This window comes from Bos indicus, chromosome 21 (genome assembly GCF_029378745.1).
Source record: "Bos indicus isolate NIAB-ARS_2022 breed Sahiwal x Tharparkar chromosome 21, NIAB-ARS_B.indTharparkar_mat_pri_1.0, whole genome shotgun sequence".
NCBI lineage: Eukaryota > Metazoa > Chordata > Mammalia > Artiodactyla > Bovidae > Bos > Bos indicus.
The window spans coordinates 2,358,978-2,379,941 of NC_091780.1; the positions used below are offsets into that span (position 1 = coordinate 2,358,978).

Below are 20,964 nucleotides of genomic sequence, written 5' to 3' on the forward strand. Positions count from 1 at the left end.
TATGTTTAACCTTAACTGTACAATATTATGGACTCTAGAGAGTCTCTTGGACTGCAAGAAGATCAAACCAGTCCATCCTAAAGGAAATCAGTCCTGAATATTCATTGGAAGGACTGATGCTGAAGCTGAAACTCCAATACTTTGGCTACCTGATGTGAAGAACTCACTCATTTGAAAAGACCCTGATGCTGGGAAAGATTGAAGGCAGGAGGAGAAGGGGATGACAGAGGATGAGATGGTTGGATGGCATCACCGACTCAATGGACATGAGCTTGAGTAAACTCTGGGATTTGGTGATAAACAGGGAGGCCTGGCATGCTGCAGCCCATGGGGTCACAAAGAGTCAGACACGACTGAGCGACTGAACTGAACTGATGTCCACGTGTAAAGTCATCTCTTGTGTTGTTGAAAAGGGGTATTTGCTATGACTAGTGCATTTTCTTGGCAGAATTCAGTTAGGCTTTGTCCTGCTTCATTTTGTTCTCCAAAGTCAAACTTACTGTTACTACTCCAGGTGTCTCTTGACTTCCTACTTTTGCATTCTAATCCCTGATGATGAATAGAATATCTTTTTTAAGTATTAGTTCTAGGAGGTCTTCTAGGTCTTCATAGAATTGGTCAGTCAGCTTCTTCTGCATCCGTGGTAAGGGTATAGACTTCGATTACTATAATGTCGACTGGCTAGCCTTGGAAAAAGTCAAGATGTTTCTGTCATTTTTGAGGTTGCACCCAAATACTGTATTTGGGACTCTTTTGTTGATTATGAGGGCTACTCCATTTCTTTTATGGTATTCTTGCCCACAGTGGCAGATATAATGGTCATCTGAATTAAGTTTGCTTATTCCTATCCATTTTAGTTCACTGATTGCTAAGATATTGATATTTATTCTTACCATCTCCTGCTTGACCGCATCAAATTTCCCTTGATCCATGGGCCTAACATTCCAGGTCCCTATGCAGTACTGTTCTTTGCAGCATCGAATTTTACTTTCATCACCAGACACACCCACAACTGAGCAGCGTATCCACTTTGGCCCAGCCACTTGATTCATTCTGAGGCTATTAGCAATTCTCCACTCTTCCCCAGTAGCATATTGGACACCTTCAGACCTGAGGCACTCATCTTTTGGTGTCATATCTTTTTGGCTTTTTATACAGTTCATGAGGCAAGTATACTGGGGTGGTTTACCATTCCCTCCTCTCAGTGGTCATGTACAGTTGTGAGAACTGGACTGTAAAGAAGGCAGAATGTCAAAAATTGATGCCTTCAAACTGTTGTACTGGAAAAGACTCCTGAAAGTCCCTTGAACAGCAAGGAGATCAAACCAGTCAATCTTAAGGGAGATCAACCCTGCATATTCACTGCAAAGACTGATACTCAATCTGAAGCTCCAGTATTCTGGCCATCTGATGTGAACAGGCAACTCATAAGAAAAGTCCCTGATTTTGAGAAAGATTGAGGGCAGAGAAGAGGGCATCAGAGGATGAGATGGCTGGATGGTGTCACCAATGCAATAAACATGAACTTGGGCAAACTCCAGGAGATGGTGAGGGACATGAAGGCCTGGTGTGCTACATACAGTCCATGGGGTCACAAAGAGTTACATGACGGGGCAACTGAACAACAGCAGCAACCTTAATTTGTTAGTATTCTTTTTAATGAGTTATTTAATATCTAGGTATCTTATTTTTTCACACAGATCCTTTGTGGGATTTGAGATCATTTTTTCTGTTTTTAAATTTTTTTAATCTTTTGATCTGCACTAGTTTCACTTAATATCTTCCATGTTTTGTGCTCTCTAATAATGATCCGGTCTGGTAAACTTTTCTTACTTACTATACAATTCCATTTTCGTTTCATGTATTTAATTTATATTGTTGTTATTTACGGGAGATTTGTCTTCATTTTCACTTTTTAAAGATATTTTATATTCACACTTCACATTTTCATAAGTATTTTATTATTTATTCTGATAACTGTATTGTTTCATCTTTTGTTTCTTTAATTGATTTTCTATTCACATTCTTTTCATGATTACTTTTCTTCTGTAATGGGTCATCTTTTCATTTCTATCTGGAAGCTTTTTATTTTAGTATAGTTGATAAATAATATTGTGCCAGTTTCTCTATATAGCAGAGTGACTCCGTTATACACATATATACATTTTTATACTCTTTTCCATTATGATTAATCACAGAGTATTGAATATCATTTCTTGTGTTATACATTTAGGACCTTGTCTATCAATTCCAAATATAATAGTTTGCATCTACCAACCCCAAACTCCCAGTTCATCCCTTTGCCTCCTCTCCTTCCCCTTGGCAGCCACAAGTTTGTTCTCTATATCTGTGCTTGTGTTTCTGTGTTGTAGATAGATTCATTTGTGCCTTATTTCAATTCCACATGTAGGTGATATACTACTTGTCTATCTCTTTCTGACTTAACTTCATTTAGTATGATAGTCTCTAGTTGTAGCTCTATTGGGCAGTTTTTATATTAAATTAGGGTACCTGATTTCTATTACAATTTTTATTTTAGTTCTTAAACCCTGTTTTGGTTTAATTCAATGTCTTATATCTTTCTGGTTTGTGGTTTTGTTTGCAGTCCAATTGTCAGAGCTGATTTGTTGCTATTTTGGTCCCTTGGTTTCTTTGATTTTGCTCAGTCTTCATGTAGCTCCTACTAGTCATGCATAAGGTGTTAGAAGGTTTTTTTCTACACTGAATGCTCTCTCTGGAGTAAGATAGACTCTATATACAGAAATCAATAGTTTCTGTTAGTTCAGGCAGCTCAATTTCATGGTGTAACCTGATCTGTGTCACCTGGCTTTTAGCCTTCTTAGGTACAGAGGGAGATTCTCTCGTCTAGAAGATTATCTAGTCTAGAGATTTTTAAGACTTAAGGAGAATACTGCAGTGTAGGGATTCCCTAGGCAAGTTGATCAGTGAAATTGTTACCAAAAAATTTCACTTTTGCTCTATTTTTATAGTTCAACTCAGTATCACACTTGATTTCTTATGAAATTATATTTTATAATTTGTTCATTATATTTGTTTCACCTTGAGAAGTGAAATGATGGAGAATATCTGACTAAATCTGCCATTAAAACCTCACAGTTCATTGGAGACTCTCACACTGGTAAGCATTTTGTCCTGAGAATACTGACATTAGAGTGTTATAACATTCCAATGATAATAAAACTCTGGCCAAGCCAGTTAACTGATACTAGATAATTGACTATGATGACGTAGTCTCCATCATTTAAAACTGCTGATTGTTGTGTCTGAGGGTGTTGGAATCTTGAGTGCTCAGTCTCTGCTACATAACTTACTGTCCTACTACAAATGTACCTGTATTGGTGATGAGTTCAAAGTGGGTCTCAGAGGAATCTGAATAAAATGTCTGACAAAATTACTTCTGTGAGGTGAGGTCCAGCACAAGGGACTATACTAGGCTATGGAGGGAGTTCAGTTGGTCAAGTAGTATCAATAGTGGCTATCATGTTTAAAGTTAACAAATAACTTTGACAAATTTTACAGTTGCCTATAAACATCTGATTTGGTGGCAGAAAATACTGGACAGTATTTGCTCTGATGGAGGGTAGAGATTAACATAATGTTGGAATAACATCAGAAACATTTTAGGAGACAAATACATTATTTTATTTCAAATAAGGGTATGTTTGTGAACTCTACCGTTTTGTATCTAGTAGACCAGTGGACACATTTACCTCTTATCTTTTCCACATTTTACTTTTTTCTTTCATGTAGCATGGATCTAGTACTGAGTTTCATATGAAAGAGAAGTGACATAAAGGACAGGATTGAGAGTAAGTTAGCCTTTTCATCTTTGAGGTTCATTCTCAAGCTGGTAAACATTTTGTCCTGAAAATACTCCATTCTTCTTAGAGGTCATATAATATTGAGGTGAATATTAGAGGTCAATAATGGTAAGTCTTTGACTATTCTGTTCAGCCTTGGAGCCTGGGAAGTGTATGGTCTCCAAGACTGAATATGGTAGGTTAGTGTGTCTATGGGTGATGTATTCCTGAATACCTGGTCTTTTGTTTAACTGAAATACCCCTTTAGTAATGTGCCTGGATTGATGACTGTAATAGTTGATCTCAGAAAATCTGAACCTAATCAATTCTGTGAAAATGAGAACCAGAACCCACCTTGTACAAAATATATGGAGGGAGAGTTGAGTTTTTTTTATCTGTGAGGTATCAGTAGAGACTGTTGTATTTGAAAGTTCACCAATGTGCATGTGTTTGATAAACTGAATTAGGCAGAGGTCTGTAAACTGAATTAGGCAGAGGTCTGTACTTCTACAGTGTTGGGATAATATTGAAACTCTCTTGAGTGCTCATGTGGCAGCATTAGACTTGAGAACCAGCACATGAGTGCTAAAAATGTGGGGTGCAGTTACGCCTACACATGTTTGTCTGAGCTGCTGGAGTCTTCTGAGTGACAGTCTCTTTAGGGCAATTAGATGGTCAAAATTCAAAGAGATCATAGGTTTTTATTCTTCACTTCTATATTAAATGAAACAATTACATGGAAATTGAAGCATAGATACTGTATTTTGGAATATCTTCATAGTATTTTTAATCTGCTTGCCAACTCTGTCTTCAATGTTTTCAACTGTCATTTAGTTGTATCTCTCTTTTTTCTCCCATTATGTGAGGAAGCAGTTTCACATACATTTGATTGTTGCTTCAATTATATGCTGTATTAAACATTTTTAGATGTGAAATCATAATAAAATTCTTGCATTTTTATGTATATATATATCATGACTTCTGCCCTCAATGTGTTTCTTATGTGTATAAGAGCAATTCTGGTTGTAATGCATGGTTCTGAGGCATGTGTACTGGGAGACTTTGAACTAATGGCTTGTAAAAACTTAATCTGTACACTACCATACTCTGAAGAGTGAGTGTAACTGTTCTGCTGTCCAGTTGTCCAGTGACTATCTATGGTGAATATTGTATAAACTTTTATCATTATATTAAGAAGATTTTCTTTCTCAGTCTCCTGAATTTTTCCTTGTGCTTTATAGATTGGAAGTGATGTTTAATGGAAGGTACATTTTGTTGCTTGGAATTCTCACCAACACACCAGGGAAGTGCCATTTTGTCATTGGTAACAGCTTTTGTATCTGAGAATGGCAAAACAATATATTCCAGAAATACAACCCAATTTTCAATAAGATTTTTGCAGGATTGTTTTTATTATTGTTTTTTAAGAAGTCAGGAATTCACATGGCTTTATGAAGACTCTGTTAATTCAAATACTGTGAGGCATTACTAATATGGTGAGTTATTCATGTTTTCTTTCTTTTTTATTTCAATAATGTTTGCTCTTTCTTTGCTTGGAATAAAACTTCAAAATACCTAAGTAAACCCCAGGAGATGAGCAAACTCCAGGAGATGGTAAAGGACAGGGAAGCCTGGCATGCTGCAGTCCATGGAGTCACAAAGAGTCAGACATGACTGAGCAACTGAATAACAAGTACACAGAGAACTATTCCATCTTTTGTTTGGTTGATAAATGGACGTTATCACTTCCCATCTTTATATGTATTTACTCTGTTACTACAATTCAAGATGGACCAAGAGCTTGGTTTCATATGAATGAGTTTATTCCCTTGAGATCTGACATGAAGGAGAGCTTCAGGAACAGTTGTACCTCTCATCCTGAAGGGTTAGTGGGAATTTTTCATGCTGGTAAGCACTTTCTCCTGAAGATACTGACATTCCTCTCAGGGGGTATAATAGGAGTGTCATCCTCCAGTGACAATGGGGCTCTGACTATGCTAGTCAACCTTGGGGGTCACCATTGATGCTGGTCTCCATGGTTGAATAGTGTGGACCAGTGTGTCCCAAGGAAGACAGAGTCCTAAGAGCTCAGGGTCTACTACATGTTTCATTCTAAAATTTCTTTTTATAAGTGCACCTGGAAAAATGATGACTTTTAAAATGAACGTCAATGGAATCAGAACAAAATGAGTACAAAATCGCTTATGTGAGCTAAGGTGCAGTCCACAGGACATGCTAAGCAAAAACATGGAGCAATATTCAGTTTGCTCAGCAGGTGCTGTACCCCAAAGGGACCTATGGTATTGGGAAACTAAGATGCCAACATATGCTAGAGGAGCTGAATTGTACAGTAGTTGATCAACAACCAATTTGGGATGGTATGATTAACTCTGGGTACTTGGCTGCCAGCATCTACAAACCTGTAGTAAATAAACTCTGGGTAATCACTACTTGAATAATGAGTTCCATGAGAAATCTTTGTAACTACACTTGAACCATTCACACATTTGTCTGAGCTGCCAAAATATTCTGAGTGATTACTGATGTCTTCAGCATGCTTGGATTGTCAAAATTCAAGGTTACGAACTTCTGCTCTTCATTTTCTATTAAGTAGAACAGTTATATGTAAATTGAAGAGTTTGCAACCCCATAAACTGTAGCCTGCCAGGCTCCTCTATCTATGGGATTCTCCAGGCAAGAATACTGGAATGGGAAGCCATTCCCTTCTCCAGGGGATCTTCTTGACTCAGGGTTTGAACTCAGATCTCCTGCATTGTAGGCGAATTCCTTACCATCTGAGACAGGGAAGCCCAACTGAAAGTAGGTATATGAAATCTCCACAACATCTTTTAATTTGTTGCCAACATAGTCACTAGAATTAGACAGTTGTCTCTTTGTTTTTTGTTTTTCTTACAAACGGAGAAAGCAATTTCGTATAATTTGAATACTGGCTTCAACTACATACTACATTAAACATTTTTAGATGTGAAAGGATTATACTTCAAATTCTTAGATTTTTTGCATGAATTTCATTGGCCACTTTCATATATTCTCATTGGGTTTCTAATGTGTTTAAAGAGATATCTTAATTTTAATAATTTTTCAGCAAATGTGCTAGGAAAGTTTGGAGACAAATATCTTAGAAAAAATATGTCTTTTCTACTGTGATCAAAGTTGTGAACATAATTTTCTTGTCATCTTATGATCAAGGAATATCTGTTATGAATTCTTATAACTTCTTGTAGCTGAATATGCCATTAAAAAACTTTGTTTTGCAGTTTCTCTAATTTCATGTGTACTTTGTGTATTGGACATGACATTAGAATTCCATAAATATCATCACCACACCAATAAAGTACTGATTTTGTCACTTGTGCTAGCTCTCTTAACTGGGAAGTAACAAAACAATGCACTCCTAGGGTAACAGCCAATTTTAGTAAATTTGTTCTTTATATTATTTATTATTTTGAATGATAAAAATTGCACTGAGTTGATGAATAGTTAATACAACTTCATTAGCACCAATTATCTATTGAGATATCTGAAACTTCTGTCTCCTGTATTTTTAAGATTTTATGCTTTTTCTTCTTTAACCAGAAACATCCTAGAGGAGTAATAAATTCGTACATTTTACATAAAGATACACAGCAAATCTTCCTGTCTTAGGCAGTTTTGACACATAGACATGTATCTTTCATCTTCCCACATTTATACTTTCCCACAGGTTAATGTGGGCCAAAAACTAGGTTTTGTATGGATGAGCTTCTTCTTTCTTGATATAAGCCATGAAGGAAAATATTGGGAATAATTCTGCTTTCCATCCTCAAGGGCCAATGGGAATTCTAATATCAGTAAGCATTTTAATTTTTAATCAGACATTTGTATTATGGATCCAAATAGATGGTGTATTAAACATTTTTAATTAAAAATTATTACATTTCCAATTATTGACCGAAATGTCAGTATCCTGAAAATACTGACATTGCTCTTAGGGAATCATATAACTCCAATGACAGTGATACTCTTGGCTGTGCTAATAAGCCAAGAGGCTGGGCCGCTGACTATGACTATGACTGAATAGTATGGACCAGTGTGTCCCAAGGAGACGGAGTCCTGCGAGCTCAGTGTCTGCCACATGTCTCAGGATCAATGTGCCTAGATCAGTGATGACCTCCAAAATGGATCTCATTGGAATCTGAGCCAGAAGAGTGGTGAAAGCACTTATGTGAACTGAGGTCTATAGACGCACAAGAGACCATGCTAGGTAAAAATGTTGGGGTGGGGTTCAATTTGGTCAGCTAGTGGTACTATAGGGTCCATAGTAACTGAATGCTATCCTGATTCCATAAAGGAAGAGAATTGAATTTCACAGATGTCTATAAGTATCTGACTTAAGGATGACATGGCAACTCCTTGAATATTTGCTGGCAGTATCCATACAGTCATAGTAACCAGGTCCAGCACAGGAGTAGGGAGGCCAGTGGTAAATGGTAATGCCTAACCATGAACCATTCACACGTTTTTCTTCAGTGCCCAAATCTTCAGACTGAGGTTGATTAGGTACTCAAGGAAGAATATATGATTTTCACTTACTTATTTCTTAAAGTAAAAAAAAAAATGTAGAAATTGTAGTTTCTATTTGTCAAAAAGTTTTCCAGAACATTTTAATTTCCTTGCTGAACAAATCACAAGAATTGGAAGAGAATTTTTTTTTTCCCTGTCACCCAAAGAATTTTTTAGCATTTGTGTTATGGATCCAAGTAGATGCTGTATTAAGCACTTTTAGTTAAAAATTATCACATTTCCAATCACTGATATTCTAGGTAGATTTCATTGCCCGATATTTATATTGTGTTAGTGGGTTTCATAATATTGAAGGGGAGATCCTAGTATTAATACCTGATGCCAAGGGAGGGCTTTGGGGGAACTCTGAGACAAAGTCTTATGACTTTCAGTGTTATCCTGATCCAAGTAGTGAGCATTATTTTTCTTCTTACATAGTCAAGTGAAGTCTATGGTTTATTCCTTATAATATGTTATTAGTTTATAAACTTTCAATTATAATGGTTTTGTCAAATTCCCTAATTTCCCAATATATTCTATACATTAGAGGTGAAATTAGAGTGGATGGAATTCCTACCAGTTATCCAAGTAACTGCTGACTTTACACTTGTATATGCTCCCTTCTATGGAAATTATCAGAACAACGCACTCCAGAGAGGCAACGTTGCAATTTTTAATAAATGTATTTTCTACATTTTTCTAGTATGTGTTTTTAGCAAGCAAGATTATAGATGGTTTTTGGAGTCTGCTAATCTAAATAATGTGAAGCTTTTAACAGTCTGGGTCATCTGAGGTTTCTGCTTCCTCTGTTTTGAATAACATCAGAAGATCCTACTAGAGGAATAGTACTTTTGTTTACTTCAGTTCATTTCAGTCATTCATTCGTGTCCAACTCTTTGAGACCCCATGGACTGCAGCATGCCTGGCTTCCCTGTCCATCACCAACTCCTGGAGTTTACTCAAACTCATGTCCATTGAGTCAGTAATGCAGTCTAACCGTCTCATCCTCTGTTGTCCCCTTCTCCTCCTGCCTTCAATCTTTCCCAGCATCATGGTCTTTTCCAATGAGTCAGTTCTTTGCATCACGTGGCCAAAGGATTGGAGTTTCAGCTTCAGCATCAGTCCTTCCAATGAATATTCAGGACTGATCTCCTTTAGGATGGACTGGTTGAATCTCCTTGCAGTCCAAGGGACTCTCAAGAACCTTCTCCAACACCACAGTGAGGGTATGGGGAGGAAGGAGGGAGAAGGGTTCAGGATGGGGAACACAGATATACCTGTGGCGGATTCATTTCGATATTTGGCAAAACTAATACAATATTGTAAAGTTTAAAATAAAATTTTAAAAAAAAAGCATCAATTCTTTGGCAGTCAGCTTTCCTTCTAGTTCAACTCTCATATCTATAAATAAGAAAGAAAGAAAGTGAAGTCACTCAGTTGTATTCAACTCTTTGTGACCCCATGGACCATAGCCTACCAGGCTTCTCGTTAATGGGGTTTTCCAGGCAAGAATACCAGAGTGAGTTGCCATTTGCTTCTCCAGGTTATCTTCCAAACATAGGGATCCAACCTGGGTCTCCTGCATTGCAGGCAGATGCTTTACCCTCTGAGCCACCAGGGAAGCTATACATGACTATATCTATAGTCATATCTATACATGACTATGGGAAAAACCATAGCTTTGACTAGATGGACCTTTGTTGGCAAAGTAATGTCTCTGCTTTTTATGCTATCTGGGTTGGTTGCAGCTTTTCTTCCAAGGAGCAAGTGTGTTTTTTTGTTTTTTGTTTTTTTTTTTTTTAATTTCAGGGCTGCAGTCACCATCTGCAGTGATTTTGGAGCCCCAAAAAATAAATCTGTCACTGTTTCCACTGTTTTCCCATCTATTTGCCATGAAGTGATGGACTAGATGCCTTGATCTTAGTTTTCTGAATGTTGAATTTTAAGCCAGCTTTTTCACTCTCCTCTTTCACTTTCATCAAGAGGCTCTTTAGTTCTTCTTCACTTCCTGCCATTAGAGTGGTATCATCTGAATATCTGAGGTTATTGATATTTCTCCCGGCAGTCTTGATTTCAGCGTGTGCTTCATCCAGCTCAGCATTTAGCATGATGTATTCTGCATAGAAGTTAAATAAGCAGGGTGACAATATACAGACTTGATATACTTCTTTCCCAATTTGGAACCAGTCTGTTGTTCCATGTCCGGTTCTAATGTTGCTTCTTGACCTTCATACAGATTTCTCAAGAGGCAGGTCAGGTGGTGTGGTATTCCCATCTCTTTCAGAATTTTCCACAGTTTCTTGTGATCCACACAGTCAAATACTTTGGCTTAGTCAATAAAACAGAAGTAGATGTTTTTCTGGAACTCTCCGCCTTTTTTGATAATCCAACAGATGTTGGCAATTTGATTTCTGGTTCCTCTGGCTTTTCTAAATCCAGCTTGAAGTTCACAGTTCACGTACTGTTAAAGCCTGGCTTGGGGAATTTTGAGCATTACTTTGCTAGCATGTGAGATGAGTGCAACTGTGCAATAGTTTGAACATTCTTTGGCATTGCCTTTCCTTGGGATTAGAATGAAGACTGACCTTTTCCAGTCTTGTGGTTGCTGCTGAGTTTTCCAAATTTGCTGGCATATTGAGTGGAGCACTTTCACAACATCATCTTTTAGGATTTGAAATAGCTCAACTAGAATTCCATCACCTGCACTAGCTTTGTTCATAGTGATGCTTTCTAAGGCCCCCGTGACTCTATATTCCAGGATGTCTGGCTCCAGGTGGTTGATCACATGATCGTGTTTATCTGGGTCACGAAGATCTTTTTTGTATAGTTCTTTTGTGTATTCTTGCCACCTCTTAATATCTTCTTCTGTTAGGTCCATACCATTTCTGTCCTTTATGGTGCTCATCTTTGCATGACATGTTCCCTTTGTATCTCTTGATTTTCTTGAAGAGATCTCTAGTCTTTCCTATTCTATTTTTTCCCCTGTATTTCTTTGCATTGGTCACTGAAGAAGGCTTTCTTATCTCTCCTTGCTATTCTTTGGAACTCTTTGTTTACTTGTACATACTAAATGTCTTACTTTATGCATCTTTAACAGATGGACATGTATACTTCTCATCATTCCATAATTTTACTCTATGCCAGCAGATTGACCTGGACTAAGAACTCAGTTTCATATAAATGCTTTTTTTTTTTTTTTTCAATGTGTAACAGTGCTTTTTGCCCCCCAAATTTTATTTTTTCCAGCTTTACTGAGATAGAATTGATATATAACAGTGTATAAGTTTGTGATGACTTGACACACTTACATATTGCAAAACGATTACCACGGTGGGTTTTGTTAACACTTCTATCACCTCACATAATTACCATTTCTTTTTTTTTTTTTCTAATTTTATTTTATTTTTAAACTTTACATAATTGTATTAGTTTTGCCAAACATCAAAATGAATCCGCCACAGGTATACATGTGTTCCCCATCCTGAACCCTCCTCCCTCCTCCCTCCCCATACCATTCCTCTGGGTCGTCCCAGTGCTCTAGCCCCAAGCTAGATATATATAAATGCTTTTATTCTTTTCCCTTGAGACATGAAATGAAAGAAAATATTGGGAATCATTCTGCCTCTCATCCTATGGGCCAGTGGGAATTTCCATGCTGGTAAGTACTTTGTCCTGAAACTACTAACATTACTCTCAGGGAGTGTAACCCTCCAATGACAGTGAGACTCTGGCTATGCTAACTAGCCATCACTGGTGATCCATATAATCCAAACATTGTGATGGGTCACCATTGATGCTGGTCTCCATGATTAAATAGTGTGAGCCAGTGTTTCGCAAAGAGATAGCTAGCTCTCAGTGTGTCCCTGAGAGCTCAATGTCTGCAACACATCCCAGGATCAAAATCTCTTCCACAAATGTGCCTGCATTGATGATGACTTTAAAAATAGATCTCATTGGAATCTGAACAAAATGAGTGACAAAATCAGTATGTGAACTGACGTCCAGCATAAGAGACCACTCTAGACAGAAGTGTTGCGATGGGACTCAGTTTGGTCAGCTAATGGTAACCCCCAGAAAAGGACTATGGTATTAGAAAACCAAGATGCTAGTATGTGTTAGAGGAAATAAGTTGTACAGAAAGTATGAATAATCATTGTAAAATGAAAATTCTGAGTGCTTGGCAGGCAACATGTAGTAAACAAACAGTGGAGAACCAGTACATAAATGATAGACATTGCAAGAAATGTTTGTGCTTATCCTTGGGCATTCTCACAGTTTCCTTAGATGTTAAAGTCTTTTGTGAGGCTCAGCATATTTAGGTCTATTAGATAGCTAATTAGAAACAAATTATTAGTTTTTGCTTGTCATTTACCTCTTAAGTAAAAGAAATATGGGAAATAGAAGAGTTGATTGCATTTGTGAGATTATCTTATGATATATTTTAATTTGCTTATTAACCTATTAATTCAAAGAGTGGGATTAAGTTTTTTTTTCTTGTCACCCAGGGAGAAATTTTCTAGATATTTGATGATGGATTACATTAGATACTTCATTAAACATTTAAAGCATGAAATGATTAAATATCCAATTGGAATTTTATGTGGACATCATCAGTTAATATTCATATTCCTTCAGTGAGTTTATAAGTAATGCTCAGGGGGAATTACGGGTCAAATTTGAGACCAAGGTCTTAGAAAAATTGATTTTCTACACCACCCTTTTCCACGGGACAAACATAATTTTTTTCATTATATAGATTATCAAGTGAATATCTGTGGTTAATTCTTTAAAATAATACTTTTTATCAGTTGACATTTAATTGGGAATATTTTGTTTCACAACTTCCTTTATTTTCTCTGTGCTTTGGAAAATGGAAGTGACTTTGGAATTGCATAGAATCAGTTCAGTTCAGTCCCTTAGTTCAGTTCAGTTGCATGGAGTACTCACTAACATTAAAAAAAAAGGGCGATTTTGTTACTTTTACCTGCTCCCTGTCTTGGGATGGAACAAAATAATGCACTCTAAAGGTAATAACCATTTTTAAACAAATTTTCTTTTTATGGCTTATTTTAATTATACTTGATTTTGTAATCAAGTAGATATTTGGTTTTGTTAAGTGCCTATTAACCCAAATTATGTGACTTATTAATTGGTGAGGTGTCCAATATTTAGTCTCCTTTATTTGCAAGATTTTTGTGCTTTCTCCTTTTGAATATCAGAAACATTCTGGTAAAGTAATATGAGTATATTTGATATGAAGGTACATGATAAGCCCTCTTGTCTTATGCTTGTTTGACAAATAGACATATATAATCTCATTTTTTCATATTTTTACTCTATATGGACCATTAGTTGAGTTTCATTTGAAAGAATTTGTCCCTTCTTGAGAAGCGGCATGAAGGGAAGTATTGAAGATAATTTTACCATCTCATCCTCAAGAGCCGATGGGAATTGTAACATCAGTAAGCATTTTGTCTGGAAAATACTGACATTCCTTTTAAAACTCTGTAATAGTCATATGACAGTGAGATTCTAGCTGTACTAGTCAGTCATGGGGCTGTCATTGACTGTGATGAATGGTCTCCATTATTGAATACTGTGGGTCAGTGTGTCTGAGGGTGTCAGAACTCTGAGTGCTCAGAGCCTGCCATATATCTTAGGATCAAAGTCCCTTTCACTAATGTGCCTGGATTAATGATGACTTCCTCATTGGAATATGAACAAACTGAGTGACAAAAATCACTTGTCAGCTGAGATCCCTCCCAGGGACCATGCTAGATAAAAAATGTGGAGGGAGCTTGGTCTAGTATAAGCACCAACTAGGATGAAGTGTTTGAAAGGTCACCTGATAGTATATATTAAGGAAAATGAGCTGTACAGAGATCTGTAAGTATCTAGTGTAAGGAGAGATTGAAGTTCTTGGAGTGCTTGGCTAATAGCATCCATCCACCCAGAATTATTATACTCTGGGCATTTGATCGATTATTGTTGTTCGTGTTCAGTTACTCAGTTGTTTCTGACTCTTTGTGACGCCATGGACTGCAGCACCATTTCCTGGAGCTTGCTCAAACTCATGTCCATTGAGTCAATGATGCCATCCAACCATCTTGTCCTCTGTTGTCCCCTTCTCCTGCCTTCAATTTCCCCCAGCATTAGGGTCTTTACTAATGAGTTGGCTCATTAGATTTTTAGCTGTCACAAAAATTCATACAGTTGTTTTTCTTCTCACCCAAATACAAATTTCCTAGACATTTGAGTGATGGGGTCAAGTATATGCTACACTAAATACTTTAAATTGTGAGGTCATTGCATTTCCAAATCTTGACATTTTATAGGTTAATATTCATATTCCTTCAGTCTATTTCATATGTGTTTTAAGGGAGATCCCAGTTTTAATGAGTGAGTCTAAGGGTCCTTTGGAGAGACTTTCACCAGGTCTTAGAACAAATGACTTTCTATACTCTCCTCTTCCATGGAACAAAGTGTATTTTTATTATTGTCACACAAGTGGCCAAAAAATTTGTGTAATTAAATCTCAGATCAATTAATATTCAGTTTGGAAGATTTTTTTTTTTCAACTCCTCTAATTTCCTCTGTGGTTTATCAGTTGGAAGTAATATTTCAATTGCATAGAGTTTTTATCCCACCAAAGAAAAGCTGGTTTTTTCACTTCTGCCAGCTCCTTATCTAAGAAGAAATCCAATAATGCACTCTAAACATAGCATCTAATCTTTTATAAATTTCTGAGTAATTATTATTTTTTAAGTAATGAAAAATTTCATTGGTGTTGTGCAATCTGTCAGTTTAAAAAGTTTGAGTACTTAAAAATCTGGTGATTCTTTGAGGCTTCTTTTTGTACTTTTCCAGAATTTTTTATTTTTTCCACCTTCCTGCTGATGCTTCATATAGAAATTAAGTATGGAAACAATGGCAAGGCTATTCCTCACCAGTTTGGCAGAGAGAAATTGTTTCTACTGAGGGATGTGCTTGCCCAAGTATCACTGAATCCTCAGCAGTGTGGCCTGGTGAGCATCATTGTGACGATGGGATGGGAAGTATTTCATGGTGAGACATCTCAGTGTCTAGCTCTTCCTCTCTGCACACTCCTACCCTCTCAGTCACATGTCCATGTGTGCGTCTTGCCTGCTTTGCTGTGACTCTACCATCAGGCGGAGTGTAACCCTGTGCTTTCCCTGCAAATTGCCATGTTCGTGAGCTCAAGTGCTATAAGTGATTTTTTAGATAATGTTCTTTATTTCCCTATCATGGCTTTTTTCAGGTTAGTCCTCCCCAATCCACTGGATCACCTTTGAGGATAAGATAATTCTGAGGTTTAGTTTACAGAGTATATATATGCATTATATGTGCATTGTTGCGACTGAATTATTCACCAGGCCAACATTTTCCTGGAACTTGAAGTATGTTCAGACAGTCTTATTGCACATTTAATTTGGCAGAAAATGTTGGACAATATTTGCTCTTATGGAGACCAGAGCCTAACAAAATTAATATTGATGGAATAATATTGGAAACATCCTAGCAGAGCAATGTTTATTTAATAGGCAGTTACGTTATTGAACTCTACTGTCTTGTAACTGACAGACCAATGGACAGGTTTACTTCTAATCTTCCCACAGTTTTATTCTATTCCCACAAGGTAACAAGGATAGAGTTCAAGTTTCTTATGAAAATGTTTATTCCTCCCCCTTGAGGTACAACATGAAGGAAAGGCTCATCCTTAGGGGCCTGGATCACTGATGTAGGGTCTAGTCTCTGTAACTGAGTAGGGTGGATAAGTGATAACCTTTGGACTTATACCTTCTGAGGCAGGCAGTGCTATATTTTAGAAACTCATATGTGTATCAATTGCTATAAATAATTGATCTCATTTAAAAATCTGAACAAAATGAGTTAGATAATCACTTCTGAGAAACTGAGGTCTTACATAGATAGCCACCCTAAGAAAAATATTTACAAAAAGGAGATCAGTGATTTCATTTGTATGGTACCAGGAAGAACTGTGATATTGGAAAGTTTAGCTTCTTGTATGCATTAGAGGAACGGAGCTGTACATTTTCTCATTTCAGTTCAGTTCAGTCACTCAGTCCTGTCCAACTTTTTGTGACCCCATGGACTGTAGCACGCCAGGCCTCCCTGTCCATCTCCAACTCCAAGAGTCTACTCAAACTCATGTCCATTGAGTTAGTGATGCCATCCAACAATCTCATCCTCAGTCATCCCCTTCTCCTCCCACCTTCAACCTTTCCCAGCATCAGGGCTTTTTCCAATGAGTCAGTTCTTTGCATCAGGTGGCCAAAAATTGGAGCTTCAGCTTCAACATCAGTCCTTCCAATGAATATTCAGGACTGATTTCCTTTAGAATAGATTGGTTGGATCTCCTTGCAGTCCAAGGGACTCTCAAGAGTCTTCAACAACGCAGTTCAAAAGCATCAATTCTTCGGGGCTCAGCTTTCTTTATAGTTCAACTCTTACATCCATACATGACTACTAGAAAAACCATAGCTTTGACTAGATGGACCTTTGTTGGCAAAGTTATGTCTCTGCTTTTAATTTGAGGGTGAAATTGCAACACTTTGAATGTTTAGCTGGTAGCACGAATACACTTGTAGTAAACAGACCCTGGAGAATTAGCATGTGAGCGCTAATTCTAGTACATTCTAGAAATGGTTGTACCTACACTTGAGCCATTCACATAGTTGTCTGAGCTGCTGGAGTCCTCTCATAAGGGCTATTTATAGATGGTCAAAATACAAACATAATGTTTATTTTTCTTCAGTAACTGAAGCAAATATATGATAATTAAAAAGTAGTTACTGTATTTAAGACCTTCACAATATATTTTAATTTGCTTGCCAGTCATTCACTAGGATTGAATCATTGTTTCTTTGTTTCTTTTTTTTTCCATCAACCAAGAGAGTTACACAGTGAGTACTGGCTTCAACTACATACTACATTAAACATTTTCAGATGTGAAATGATTAAATTTCCAGTTCTTGTTTTTAGTTTTTGGTGTTTTTTTATATGGATTTCCTTAGCCACTTTTATATACCCCAAGTGGAATTTCTAATATGCTTGAAGAAAGATCTAAGAAGACCAATGCCTTAGAAAAAATATTTCTAAACAAATATGTTCCAAAGAGTGACCATTTATTGTTTTTGTCATGTTGACTGCCCAATGAATATCTTTGATGTATTTCTTTATAACAACTTGTTACTAGATATTCCATTAAGAACATTTTATCTCTCAATTCCCTGACTTCCTTTGTGCTTTGTAGACTGGAAGTGATGTTAGAGAGAAGGGATATTTTGCTGCTTGGAATTCCACTGCCACCCCCAAAGAAGTGCTGTTTTCGTCACTTGTATGAGCTCCTTTCTCTGGGAAAATTCACAGCATTGCTTTCTAGAGGTAATATTCAGTTGTAATAAATGTATGTTGCTAGATTATTTCTACTATGTTATTAATCAATTTAGAATTTTATTGCTTTTATGAAGTGTCTATTAATCCAAAGAGTGTGAAGCATTAATAATCTGGTGAGTCATATGAGGCACTTTTCCACCCCAAATTTTTTCACTATCAGTCTTTTGAATAATATCAGAAATATCTCAGAAGAGTGATTATATGTATTACATGCATATACATTGTGAACACTCCTGTCTTGTTTATGCTGACAAATGAACTCATCCTACTTCTCATCTAGATGCACATTTATTCTTTCCCACAGACTGACATGTTCCAAAAACTAGGTTTCATATGAATGAACTTATTCCTTCCCCTTGAGATGAGACATAAAGAAAAATGTTAGGAATAATTCTGCCTCCATCCTCAAAGGCCTGTGTGAATTCTCACAAAGGTAAGCATTTTGTCCTAAAGGATACTGATACTCTTTTAGGGAATTACAGTGACAGTGAGAATCTGTCTGCATTAGTCAAGCATGAGACTGGGTCACTGATTGTGCTTGCTGGTCTCCATGACTTTTTAGCATGCCTGTGTGGCCAGTGGTGGTGGGATCTTTAGTGTTTAGTGACTATCACATATCTTAGGCTCATAGCTGCTTTTATAAACATGCCAGGGCCAAAGACGGTTTCAATCATTGGTCTCTTGGAAAATCTGAACCAAAGGAGTAATAGAATCATTTCTCTGAAACTAAGTTTAATATATATAAAAGGTTAGGTAACAAAATTAGTGTTACTTGAAATAGATTGTGATAATTTAAGGTGCCTTTTACAAACCCTAGGGTCAATACTAAGCAAATAACTCCAAAATATTTTTTAAAAACCTACCAACTAATTAAAATAGTGCAATAAAAAGTGTCTATTTAATACAAAAAGACAATTTAGAGTGAACAGAGAAACCACGAATATATAAGACATCTAGAAAATGAATAGGAAAATGGTAGACACAAATCTAACCACATGATTATATTAAATTTAAAAGAAACTGGAAGATTTAAAAAATTAAGCAGGTGCACATTGCTTCTAAGAGAGATACTTCAGAACAAAAACCAAACTGTTTGAAAGTAAAAGGTTATTAATTATATCATGCAGAGAATACCCAAAGTAAATAATAAATTTTTGAGCAAAGGTCAATGACATAATGGTAAAGCTCAGCAAAACTATAGGGAAAACTCATGAAACCAAAAGCTAGATTTCTGCAGATTGATGAAATTGATAAGTCTTTAGTTAGAGGGCTTCTGTAGTAGCTCAGCTGGTAAAGAATCCACCTGTAATGCAGGAGACCCCAGTTCGAATCCTGGGTCAGGAGAATCTGCTGAGAAGGAATAGGCTACCCACTCCAGTATTCTTGGGCTTCCCTGCTGGCTCAGTTGGTAAAGAATCTGCCTGGAATGTGGGAGACTTGGGTTCGATCCCTGGGTTGGGATGATCCCCTGGAGAAAGGAACCGCTACCCACTCTAGTATCTTGGCCTGGAGAATTCCATGAACTATATAGTCCATGGGTTTGCAAAGAGTCGGACACGACTGAGCGACTTTGACTTTCACTAGTTAGACAGACATAAATCACTAAACTTAGAAATTAGAGAGGAAGCATCACTACTGATTCTGTAGATTCCATGAGGAATGCTATTGTTTGTCTCGTTTTGTTTTCCTGAGGGCTGGTGGCTGTAGAGGAAAGCAGCAGTCTGGTTGCACCTTAAACTCAATAACATGCTACTGATATCTAGACTCACATCGCTATCAGTGAATCTCCCTCTATAAGACCATTTACCACGTTACTTCTCAGTTTTTTTTTTTTTTTTTTGTATGATTGATTCACCAGATGGGGTTTTAATTTTAATGGCATGATGCTTTTAAGTTCATTTTTGTGACACAAGCTCCTAATGGGTTATCATAGAGTAGGTTCTCAACAAACTTTTATTGAGAATAGATATATGAGTAGACGATACAGAGTGATCTTATAAAAAACCTGGCCATCTAAGCAGAACAAATAATAAATGATAGAAAAGAAACATAATTTTCAGTGGGATCCAGGTAATTCAGTCAGTTCTGGGAAAGTACCAGAGAGAAAGGCTCTGATACAAGGTGCTGATATTGAAATGTATAGAGTTATGAGCAGCTAGCTGTAATTTCGGTGCTGTATGACAGAGCAGGAAACAGCTTTCAAATGAAATCAGTATGGAAAAGGGGTGACTTCCCAACTTCAGCTGAATCGCCTTTTTCACTGGAAGTGGTGTTTCTCCCCCTCCACCCCTCAGAAGATGACTTCCTGGGAGCTCTTTTGAGCATGAATGATACCAGTAAACCCCTGAAGGAAGACTCTCAGACAGAGCCCTTTTGCCTCCCTCTTGTCTGAGGGCTGCCCTCTGAAGGTAAGGGTTTTGTCAGAATAGTCCTTGCTTTCTAGGAGCAACCACGTCTGGGTAGGAAGTTAGGTGTCAGTTTTCTGAAGATTTATGTCTTATGGCTACATTCTAACTGAAAGGCCAGATTGTGTAATGAGTTAAGAGATACAGCTTTTCTTACATACCTTCATAGTTTTTCTACATCTCGGTTAGTACATTTACGGCTAATGTAAAATATTTCCTTAACTTTTCTTATCTAATAAACTAAACTTCTCGGGCTTCCCTGGGGGCTCAGATGGTAAAGAATCTGCTCGCAATGCGGGAGACTGGGTTCAATCCTTGGGTCAGGAAGATCCCCTGGAGAAGGGAATGGCAACCCACTCCACTATTCTTGCCTCGAGAATTCCACGGACAGAGGAGTCTGGTGAGCTACAGTCCATGGAGTCACAAAGAGTCAGACACAACTGAGCAGCTAACACACACATGCGCGCGCGCACACACACACACTAAACTTCTTTGCTGGATGTGTTGTGTTACCAGAGAATTACTATATTCATGAGATATAGTAATTCTCAGTAATCATTAGACTGAAGGGTAGACAAGTAGTTTTGCCTGAAATAATTGATTCAATGAATGAATGACCTAGCACTTTAATGAGTCAAATTCAGAGGGAAAGAGACAGATAAAAGTCTGAAATAGTTGGAGATCTCCATTTGTTGGCCAAGCAAAGGAGAAAAATTATCACCAGTATTTGGCATCCT

The 20,964-nt window shown here is 37.2% G+C and overlaps 1 protein-coding gene and 1 pseudogene across 9 annotated transcripts in view; both read left to right on the top strand.

Moving 5' to 3' along the window:
- LOC109575459 (uncharacterized) overlaps positions 1-20,964 on the top strand; it is a 234,718-nt gene that overhangs the window by 192,910 nt on the left and 20,844 nt on the right. For 2 of the 9 annotated variants that reach the window (XM_070775949.1, XM_070775954.1), the window contains 5 exons: positions 11,971-12,042; positions 15,252-15,409; positions 17,680-17,810; positions 18,127-18,255; positions 20,117-20,230. In XM_070775949.1, the coding sequence (XP_070632050.1) occupies positions 11,971-11,976 (6 nt within the window). In that variant the 3' untranslated portion in view covers positions 11,977-12,042; positions 15,252-15,409; positions 17,680-17,810; positions 18,127-18,255; positions 20,117-20,230. Of the gene's footprint in view, positions 1-38; positions 7,109-11,970; positions 12,043-15,251; positions 15,410-17,679; positions 17,811-18,126; positions 18,256-20,116; positions 20,231-20,964 lie in introns of those variants that run through there. The other 7 variants (XM_070775947.1, XM_070775953.1, XM_070775944.1 and 4 more) reach the window with 5 other exon arrangements.
- Positions 12,307-12,387, top strand: LOC139178441 (small nucleolar RNA SNORD116; annotated as a pseudogene).